The sequence below is a fragment of the Anabrus simplex genome, chromosome 4 (assembly GCF_040414725.1).
Source record: "Anabrus simplex isolate iqAnaSimp1 chromosome 4, ASM4041472v1, whole genome shotgun sequence".
Classification (NCBI taxonomy): Eukaryota; Metazoa; Arthropoda; class Insecta; order Orthoptera; family Tettigoniidae; genus Anabrus; species Anabrus simplex.
In genome coordinates, this window is record NC_090268.1 from 319,826,332 (window position 1) to 319,837,606 (window position 11,275).

The 11,275-nt window shown below is 38.6% G+C and overlaps 1 protein-coding gene across 1 annotated transcript in view; it reads left to right on the forward strand.

Moving 5' to 3' along the window:
• LOC136871936 (uncharacterized) overlaps positions 1-10,649 on the forward strand; it is an 87,521-nt gene extending 76,872 nt beyond the window's left edge. Inside the window, exon 4 of the mRNA XM_067145676.2 lies at positions 10,333-10,649. Coding sequence (XP_067001777.1) covers positions 10,333-10,603 — 271 coding nt within the window. The 3' untranslated portion in view covers positions 10,604-10,649. The remainder of the gene's footprint in view (positions 1-10,332) is intronic.
• Positions 10,650-11,275: the final 626 nt, after the last annotated feature.

Here is an 11,275-nt window from a genome sequence, read left to right on the forward strand (position 1 = left end):
GATTGGAGGAAGAAATCAATGACGAGATTCCTGATCAACAGTTTGCTTTCTGGAAAGTAAGATCAACACTCCACGCTGTAGCAAATTTGTTGGATAACATAGATGAAACCTGTCATTAAGCAGGTCAAGCAGAAGGCTCGAAAACCACCGACATCGAATGTACATACACCAAAACACAGGCGAGACTAACAAACTCATGGACTCCAGAACCAGCGCCGAACTAACAGGTACATGGCCCACACACAACTAGAAACATAGAAGAAGAAGAGCCACATGACACCGATACTGAGAATGACAATGAAAATGAATGGGTAACCCAGTCTTATTATCGAAGAAAACGGGTTGTCATAGGCTCTAAGATTGATGGAGATAATAGAGTCAAAGCTGGCGATAGTACTGCGTGGCTGTACGTGGGTAAGCTGTATAACACCACGACAACAGATGGTCTAAAATCTTATCTGAAAGAAAACAGAATAGCTGGAGAAATTACATGTGAGGAACTGAAAAACAGGGGAAACAATAAAGCGTTCAAAATCGGGGTAGCCTTCGAAAATCTAGATAAAATCAACACTCTGGGGCTATGGCCAAAATGGGTTGTGGTAAGGCGTTTTCGCTTCATCAGGCAACGACAGGGAGGAGTACAACTGCAAAGTGAAAGGGAGACTAAATCAAACGAGGAAACCTCGCTACTGCTGTGGAACATAGAAGGTATACGAAATGTCATGAGAGTGATTCCAGATAATGCATTCCAAGAGGATATAGTTGTATTAACAGAAACATTCCTACTGGATAATACTAGTGTGAAAGGATACTATGGTTATCATACTATGGCTTTTCAGGGACAAATAGGCAGACCGAGTGGTGGTATATCTTGCTTAGTTAAACCGTGGCTAACACCCACAAAAGTTATACATAAAACCCAAAACTTATTAGGTATCAGAACAAAAATTGGTGTAATTCTCTGCGCGTACTTTCCACCAGATTCGTCTTCATTTGAGACAATAGAATCCTTGAGCAACGCCTTATATAAGGTTGGAAACGAGCCCACAATACTGGCAGGAGACCTAAACTGCCGAGTTGATGTACATAACAACAAAACAGGGGCAGTGATAACATTTTTAGAACAAGAAGGCCTACTATTACAAAACGATCATCAAATCCCAACATACGTCTGCCACAGTGGCACAAGTGTAATAGACCTTGTCTTTTCAAACATTCAGGTCAAAATCCTAAGTCAACATATTCTAAATCATCTGTGTTAACAGGCATCAGGAAGCACCTACCAGTTCTAACTTCTCTGACAACTAACAGAAAAACACTTCAATCTTGAAAGAGTAATCAAGTAAGAATTAATAGAACACTTAACATAGAATCACTCAAGCAATCAGCATACACTGTAAACCAGTATGTTACCGGGCGAGTTGGCCGTGCGCGTAGAGGCACGCGGCAGTGAGCTTGCATCCGGGAGATAGTAGGTTCGAATCCCACTATCGGCAGCCCTGAAAATGGTTTTCCGTGGTTTCCCATTTTCACACCAGGCAAATGATGGGGCTGTACCTTAATTAAGGCCACGGCCGCCGCTTCCTTCCTACTCCTAGTCCTTTCCTATCCCATCGTCGCCATAAGACCTATCTGTGTCGGCGCGGCGTAAAGCCTCTAGGAAAAAAAAACAGTATGTTCTTCAAGAACTAAGTAACGGGCAACTCGATAATGCAGCCTGGATTATAGTAGACACAATAAAAACAGCAGTTGAACCAATAGGAAACTATCATCATAAGTCAAAATCTTGGTTTGATGCTCAATGCTATGCGGAAAGGAAATATGTACTAGACTGCCTACACAAAACAAGATCTAATAACAAGAATCCTGAAGAACTTGAAAGATATAACAATCCTCGTTGCAAATACAAAGAAATTCTAAAGGAAAAGGAAAGAAACTATTTAGACATGAAGTACACTCAATTGGCAGAAGAAGCAGAGGCAAACCCTTTTGTAGCATAAAGACCAAGACAACCACATTTCAGCAACAACATTGAGATAGAAACATGGGAGAAACATTTCACGTCACTTCTTAATTGCAGAAACCTCTATGTAAATATGAAAATAGATGCAACGTATGTCTTGAATTACCAACCTATCGCTGAGCAACAAGTTGCTGATATAATAACAGAGTCTAAGAAAAAGAAAGCCCCTGGCCCTGACGATATAGTAAATGAGCACTTAAAAGGCTCTCTTGAACAGATGAACACTTTATGGACAAAACTGTTCAACAAATGTTTAGAAAAAGAGGATATACCGCAGTGCTGGAGGTACTCCAAAATCAAAATTCTCTATAAAGGGAAAGGAAACACAGAAGATCCAAATTCCTACCGAGGTATTGCCCTAAAGAACAATGGCTGTAAAGTCTTCACTAAAATTCTTTGCAATAGACTAACAGAGCTGGTTGACGATTCTATCCCAGACTGTCAATTTGGTTTTAGAAGGGGTAGATCAACTCTTCATGCAATAAAGAATTTATTGAATGACATCGATGATACATTAAGGAAGGAAAAAGGAAAGTTCTTTGCAGTTTTTATAGATTTCAACAAGGCTTTCGACTTTCTGGACAGAGGAATACTCATCACGAAATTAGAGTAACTGATAGGACGAGAAAACTACCTCTCCATAATAATCTCAGAAACATTCTGACACGAGTGATAATAGATGATGGCGTTGCTACATCCAGTACCATAAAGCAAATTAATGGTGTACTTCAGGGGGACCCCATGAGTCAGTCTTATTCCGTATAGTAACATCTGATGTAACAAGAATCACCCATGGGATGAATAAGGACGTCGTGATTTACATGTATGCCGATGACATTGTCATAGGAAGGCCAATGCTACAAAACATCCAAGATACACTCGATAGACCCTCGGAATGGGCCATTGAAAACAAATTCTCAATTAATACTAAGAAGACAGTTCAAATAACTTTTTGGAAAGGAGGAAATAATGCATTAAAAGACCAACTGTACCTAGAAGGAAACGAATTAGCAATTGTGAACCAGACGACTTGGACCACCTTCTCTATACATGTTAAAGAAATGTAACAGCAGTGATTAGAGCCGTGAAAGACATTCCAAGCCGGGAAAAATTGTCTCTGTCCACAGCAATGAAAGCGAAAATAATTCCATACTGTAAAATAGAACATTTGATCATGTACATCTGTATATTCACATGTAATGAGTTGAATTTTTAAAATTTTGTGTAAATAGTAAATTAAGTCTTGACACGCACAATTGTGTGGGTGCTGTTTTTCAGACGATAGTTCTTTTTTTGTAAAATAAATTGTGAACACATGCATTTGAGAGCATTTTAGTAATTTTTTGATGTACAAAAAAAATTCACACCTCCAGTTTTCTTTCAGGGCCGACAAGGTGTTGCCGCTAAAACGGCTGTAAAAGCAAAACTCATCCTCAGTGTAGAAAATGTAAGGTATACTTGTGTTTGAACAACAATTTTAATTGTTTTAAATTATTCCACACTGTAAAATACATTTGATCATGTACATATGTATATTCACATTTTGTAAGTAGTGAATTAAGTCCTAACACACACAATTGTGTGGGTGCTTTTTTGTTGTTGTTGTTGTTGCAGATGTTAACTTTTATTTCGTAGAATAGACTAAAAATATATGTATTTAAGAGCATTTTAGTCGGTTTTTTATGTACAAACAAAACTTTGCACTCCCAGTTTTCTTTCAGGTCTGAAAGGGAAAATAGGTACTGAGTGACAGTGAATTAGGTATTACTAATGATTAACAGCTAAGACTGAACGAGGTAACCGTAAAGGGAAATCTTGTATACTTGAATACAGTAAGTACACGAAAGGCACAAACAGGGCATTCATACCACACAGTGCTTAGAAAGACTAGTAAATGGAGCCAGAAATGGTATTGCCTTGAAAGGTATCATACCCTACAGACTACTGAGCAATGTAGTGAGTACATGTTCCAAGTTTGAGGTTGATATCTTAAATAATTTTCGAGTTACAGTAGTTTGAGTGCAGCAGTTTCATTTCTTTCTTGGAGGCCTGAACTATCCGGTCTACACGTGGTAGCAGCCTCCATTCGGGGCCCGTCGTCAATGTGGTAAGAGTGGGGGGATATGAGGAATGAGTCATTTCTTTCATGATTTCGACCGCAAGTTGGCATACTCTCGCATTGGATCGCCCTCCCTGGTGTGCTACCATCACAGCTGCAGTTGCACAGTTTGAGCAGGAACATCGAAGACGAAGAGGAAACTCGCCAAAAAAAGATGCTACGTCAAACACTGCCATCTTCCCCACGTTACATTGGATGGAACGTGAGTGGGCAGATGTTTTGTACGAGAATTGGTCTGATAAGCCATCAGCGCCACCTTCATTGTGTGGGCTAAGATTGCGGAACTGCAGGCGAGAAACAAAAACTCTGATACGAGTATCGGCTGGCGATGACGAATTAAGTCAGAATAAAAAATAAAACCCTGAGAATAGTAGTGCCGAAATAATAAAATATTGTGAAATTATGTACTCACATTAACTAATCCAAAGGTAATACGCCGCACTATTTGAAAATATAGGTGTCTTTGTCCTTGGCACTAATGTCACTGGAGTAACTGCTGTCATTCGTACCCATAGAAATAATGCGAAGGCGGATCAAATATAAACAGGAATTAGAACGTACCACTACTGTTAGTAGCGGGGCTTTTCCAGGATGTCAGTGAGGGTGTCTGGGGAAGGGGTTTGCGTGTGTGAATGATGGAGAGCTGGGCTACTTCAGTATACCACGAGTGAGCAAGAGGTGCACACATCTGTTGCCCAACATATTGAAGTTCTCTCAAAAGAGGGCACTAGACCTTCCAAAATTTTTAGATGACTCCATGCACAATTTAGGGAAGAAACACTTTCTCAGACTCTATAGAGTATGAGTGTGCTAAAAAATTAATGTTAGGAGGAGAAGCTGTGAAAATGAACCCCATGACTGCGGCCAAGCAACACTGCAGACAGCATTGTTGCCATTCATGATATTATTTCTGAAGATCAGCGAATACAGATTTTACAAATTGTTTTAGTAATAAGATTAAGTTATGGAAGTGTTCAGACCATCATCCGAGATTTACTCCAGGAAGTTTGTCAAAGACTCCTGTGTCTCTACGAGGAGGATGGAGAGGATTTCTTGAGTCGTATTGTGACTTGTGCCGAAACTTGAGTGCATCTTACACCCCAGAGTCAATGCAAGCAAACATGGAGTGGCGGCGAGGAGACGAAGCAGGTCCGGTCAAGGTCAAAACGCCCATTTACTGAAAAGGTTCTTACAACGTTTTTCTGGGACTCTGCAGGCGTTTTGCTGGTGGATTTTCTTCACGATCAAAGGACAATTAATGCAGCCTATTACCGTAGTCTTTTGGATGAAGCAAAAGCCGCGTGTGGCAACAACAGACTCCAGCAACCGATCCGAAACGTTGTTCTTCTCCATGACAATGCAAGACTGCAGACTGCCACTTTAACGTGGGAAAAACTGGATAAAATTCACTGGACACCTTTGGAACACCCTCTGTACAGTCCAGATTTATCGCCCTGAGACTACCATTTGTTTGGACCACTCAAATAAGACCTGGGAGGACAGCGGCTCGATGATGATGCAAGTGTAGAAGAGTCCATGCTCAACTGGCCTCGCACACATTCCTCTTCTATCAGGGCAGCCTCAAAAACTTTAAGAGTCCGATGGAGAAAATGTGTATCAAAGGCAGGATACTGTGCAGAAAAGTGATCTCTCTATATGTATATTTTTGGTTGATACAATACATTTTTGAAAAATTCCCATTTATATTCGATCCATCCTAAGTTCTTCCACTCAACATTAAACTATTCCATCAGCTTCCTTTGCCGTATGTAGATCTTCCCAGGTGTGACTCGCAACACTTTTCCACTTCATCTCTGTAACAAGTTTGACTGCCTGGTGCGCTAAGCTTTCGACCTCAGTGAGACGGAGAGATTTATTTTCAGCAACATATCCTTTCACTTATGCCCAACCCAAATTAGTTTTATTGCGGTGCGTTGCAGTGGCTGTAGTAAGGAGGAAGCCTAATTACCCTATGACCCTGAGCCGTAGTGATGGGAGTATACTTCGTAGGTGCAAAATGTAGGCTTATGTAGTTTTACACTTTGTAGCAGCTCCGCCTTTGTCATATCTGCAGATATCCCGGTACATTATTTCCCACCAACCACTTAGGAATATCTTTTCTGTCTTTCGTTGTCGGTGCTGTGTTTAGTTGCACAGAGTGATAGGGGACATTGTCCATAACAGTTACAGAATTGGGACTTATGTTTGGTAGCAAAGCATTTTGAAGCCACGTTGTGGATGTAATCCCATTCATTTCTTCTTGATAATAAAAAGTGCTCTTTGATCTGAAAAGTAGCATGGCTCCCAGAGCAAGTCCATTAATGCCACCTGCATGAAACAAAATAAGCCCACTTCCCTTCCCAATAGGTACTTTGAAAGTCCCTGCTGCAGTTTCATCTGTTCAGACCACCTTTTTAGAATGTCTGGCATCTACCTATGTTTTATCTAACCACACCACTCTTATCTGGACTAGTCTTCAGATTTTCCCTCAAATGTACCTCACCATCCTACAATTTTACTTCTCTGCATCACAGTTTTTCTCCCTGAAAATTTCTTCCAATGAAAGCCAAGTTCTCTCAGTATTTTACTTAAACTGGTATTTCCTCCTGTGAATAAGAGAGATTCTTCTAAGGAGGAAAGTAGTTTATCACGCATGGGGAAATTCCCTCCTCATGTAATAACTATAAATATGTTGCCTTATTGCATCCTTTTGAAATGCATCTAGTGATGTCTTGGAACAGTGTCTTGGTCTTCGTTTTTCAGGTGTACGCAGCACTTCAGAAGGTGTATTAAGATCCACGGGACACTTTTCTTTTGTTACACTTTTCAACAGTCCTATCTACTTTCAAAGCATCGCAAATTCGATCCACCACTTTTGTAACAGAGAAGAGGCCCACTATTGTCACGCTCTTTCTCAAAATATTCACGTAGCCGGTGTATTTAATTCACGGCTTTGGCTTTTATAACTGATTTTTTCTTAGTCGTTCCCCATGTCACAATATAAACATACGATATAAACTTCATGGTTTTGATTCGTATTGAATTGCAATCACAATAATAACTAAACTTATGTCGTAATGGTCCATCTTTTCAATACTATATTATAGTATATATCTTTATATTACAACATAAGTTTAGTTATTTAGTTACTATCATGTCACAATAACAAAAACAAATGGCTTACAGAGACTGTGTGTTTCTCTTCAAACAAGTGGCATCACCGCACCAGCGGTACACAGGACTCATGGCAACATGAACGGTGATTGGTGCTTGCTGTTCTTAAATGTTGTGCCAGGAAAGTAGTTCATCACGCAATTATTCTACCACCAGCAGAACTCTTACTATTCTTTGTTTTAAAATAATTTAAAGCAATAACATCAAATTGGTGAAGGGTGTTGGTTTCAATGTTTCAACATTAAAATCATATGGCATAGTGTAATTCATAATAGTGTTTTCAAAATTATATCTATAGTTTCAAATTACCACAGGTTGGCAGTACTGTTCTCTCCTCTCTCTTTTCCTTTACATCACAGTCTGTCAGGGCTGGACAGCCAGGAGCGAGAGTTGGTTGTATATTGCATAGTACTTGTGTGTGTTCTATTATTTTCGTACTGTACAGGAGTTGTTACTGAAGAGTTTGGTGTTGCGGTGTGCGGTGATACATCATGGCATAACTTGTACTGATAAAAAAAATTGCTGCGTGTTTTATTTGTGCTTGGTTTTGTTATTTAGCTGGGGTTTTTTTTGCACATTTTAATTTCACCACTTTTTATGACCACATTTAATTTTTACTATTGTTTTTTGTGAGCAATATGACAGCATAGTAAAAATCTGAGTTGTCTGGGGAAATTTATTAAATGCATCCTTCACCCCTCGATTCCATAAAATATATTATTTTTCCATTTGCCTTACATTTCAATGCTGATTTTTTTTTTATGTGCCATACTTTACCTGTGATTTTGTACAAACCAAAAATAGCCCCTGTAAAACACCCAGTCTCCTTTAGTTCATAAAAATAATTTGCAGCTTAGTTTCTTCCGCTTTTTATCTTGAACTTTTTTTAAAATACTGAATTTCACAAATTTATGTGCCGCCGTTTTCCCGTGATGGTGTTGATCAGAGCCGTTCAATATAGCAACCCTGGTGTCATAAGAGCAATACTGTTTTCTTAACATGGAATGGACTATAGAACTGCAGTGTGTTTCAAAAGTCCAAAAGTTCAGATCAAGAAATTTCTAAAGCACCAAATTAAATAATAAAATTTTATACATCCAAATAAATGAGAGTTCCCATCAGTTCATTCAAAATGCTGCTTTCCCACTGCCACATTACTCATAATATTCCGAACCTTGCTGAAATTTTAACCCTCCGTTAAACGCGCGCACTGTTGTAACACCATTACACATGTTTGTAAGCTTCCATTCCTTTCATTTCAATTCTTTTTCCAACAATTCCTTATTTCTCTCTTTTGTCAATCTCTTACATCCTGATTACTTTATTTTGATTTTATTTATATTGATAAATTTATATATAATCTACATTTACAAGAACATTTCAGTCCTTTAAGATAAATTAGAAGTTGTCAACTCAAAATCACAGTACTTACCAAAACTAATTGTAAATGAACAATAATTGGCTATTAATTTACTTCTTTGAATAAAATTGTTATTGTTACATTCTATTAATGTATGTATATCGCACGGAAGAAGTCACGACATTGTGATGTTCTTGCCATGGAGTAAGTGCATTTCATTTCATCCACCTTATCAACACCCGACTTCGTGTCATTATAGAAGTCAATCATTGAGGGTTTTGATCCATCTGAATAGTCATCAGTAGAATGGTCTTCATGGAAAGTAGATAGAACCTATACAACTTTGTCTTTTCTTGACTTGTATGACACAAGGGTATAAATAGCGACTTGTGCATGTTACGATTTCTTGTAGCATTTCGTCGGTAAAGAACAATTGCAGAGCTTTAACTGGCGTCTCGGTATTCATTGGCAACTGCTACTACTCCAGGCAAGTGTTTTATTATGTTATGTTCAGGTAGCCTGACCCTTCCATTACGGTTCATTATAGGCCGATGATTCCACTGGGTCCCGTCTTCAGCCATGGACTGTTTGCTCTTAGAATAACGATCACTATCATTGACGACGTCCTGATCACTATCATCACTTGCACCAACTTCGTCGTCCAACGACTGCTCGATTTGAATGGAAAATTCTAAATTCCTATGAAGGGAATTAGATATTTTTCACCAATAGAGCATGTCAAAAATGTCAAAAAGGTATCAGATGTAAGGCTTTTCAGGCGTTTGCTCTATTAACCAGTGTTTCGTCTTAGGTCTGACACTAGACTCATCAGAGTGGGATGTGTCAGACCCTACCCACTGACGCTGGGGTGTATGCAGGTGAACTTATCAGAAGCCCTTATACGAGGCACAGTCTGATAACTGCATATGGGAGATAAATCTCCACAAAGGAATTATTGCCCGCCTAGCAATTCAGAATGGAAAATTCTAAATTCCTATGAAGGGAATTAGATATTTTTCACCAATAGAGCATGTCAAAAATGTCAAACGTATACATCCCACTCTGATGAGTCTAGTGTCAGACCTAAGACGAAACGCTGGTTAATAGAGCAAACGCCTGAAAAGCCTTACATGCTCGATTTGATCCATAACGCTAGGAATAAATCGCACCAACTCCTTGGAAAGAGGACACAAATTAATTATTCATAGCTCATTTTGTAATATCTTGTTTATCCCACTGTAAATAATCACAAGTAGAAGATATATCAAAATGAGCCCACTACTACACTTGTAGGTAATAAAAGTATATAATTTTATAATTAATAGTAACGGAAGAATGGATGACTTACCAAAAGAGTGAGTAAGATTAACAACTCGCCAATACACGCCTGCGGACTCAGACTCCGCAAGTCTGCAGTTGACAATATAAACTTCTGTAATCAAAGCTCGGACATTCTGACAGCGTCACGGCCTTTGTATTGTTGCAGAAGGAAGCTACAAGAAGGTAGCCTGTTCTGCCTCGCATTTTCAGCCTATGATACCAAAGAATAATAAAGTGTGGACTCTCACTCCGCGGCGCGTGTAACGGAGGGTTAATACTCCTTAGCTTCATCTTGCACTTTGTATACTGTTATATTGTGTTTGGAATTTATTTCAGGAGACCACCTGGAGACATTTCTCAACATATAAGGTCACATTTGGCTGCAGAGAAACTGAAAATGAAGGAGGAACTAGAGAAAATAGTGAAAACTGGTGATGTTGAAATTTATCTCTTGCAACAAGATGTTCTAAAAAAGCGTGCTATGGCAAGGAACTTAGGGGATAGAATTACTTCCTTAATGAATCAGATGTATTCTGAAGGTAACAAAGTGAATGATTTTTATAATTATCAGAACAGAATATGTGAAATTTTGCTTGAACATGTTTGAATTCATATTTTGCATTTTATAACAATAAAATATATTTAAAATTAAATGGAAATTTAGCATTTTATTGTTCTCTCATGTTGGTCACAATGACTGATATATATAGTCCCTGACCATATTATTAGACAAACCTTGAATTTTTAACGTAATACAAGTTTAGGAGATATAAAAAGCTGCTAAGATTGATTTGTCTAAATGAGGGAATTTAATTTCTTTAAACATTTCAATTATTAATAACTGATAAACTGCAGTTATAATACTATTATTTAAAAAATGTTCAGTAAGTTGAACTAAGCCACATTTCAATACTTTGTCAAGCCACGTTTAGCTGTTATCATTGCTGTGACTTGGCATACTGTTAATGCAAAGTTGTACAGTGTCCTGCATCTGTGGGTGATGATACCAGACTTAACTAATCTTTTCACTGAGATAAGTTTTTGTAGTGATTGTTTCCTTTGTCATTTCTCATTTCACCGCCTCACAAATATTTTCTAGTGGTTTCAATTTGGACTACTTTCCTGGCCAGGGTAACAAAGGGAAGTTTTATTGCTGCGAAAAGGGTTTTACTGATCCTGCTGTGTGATATGGAGCTCCATTAGGGAACCATTCTTTATTTGAGGTAGGAGCCTCCTCCTTGAAACCTCCTTCTACTGGTTTTGCCGCGTTGTTCCCTCA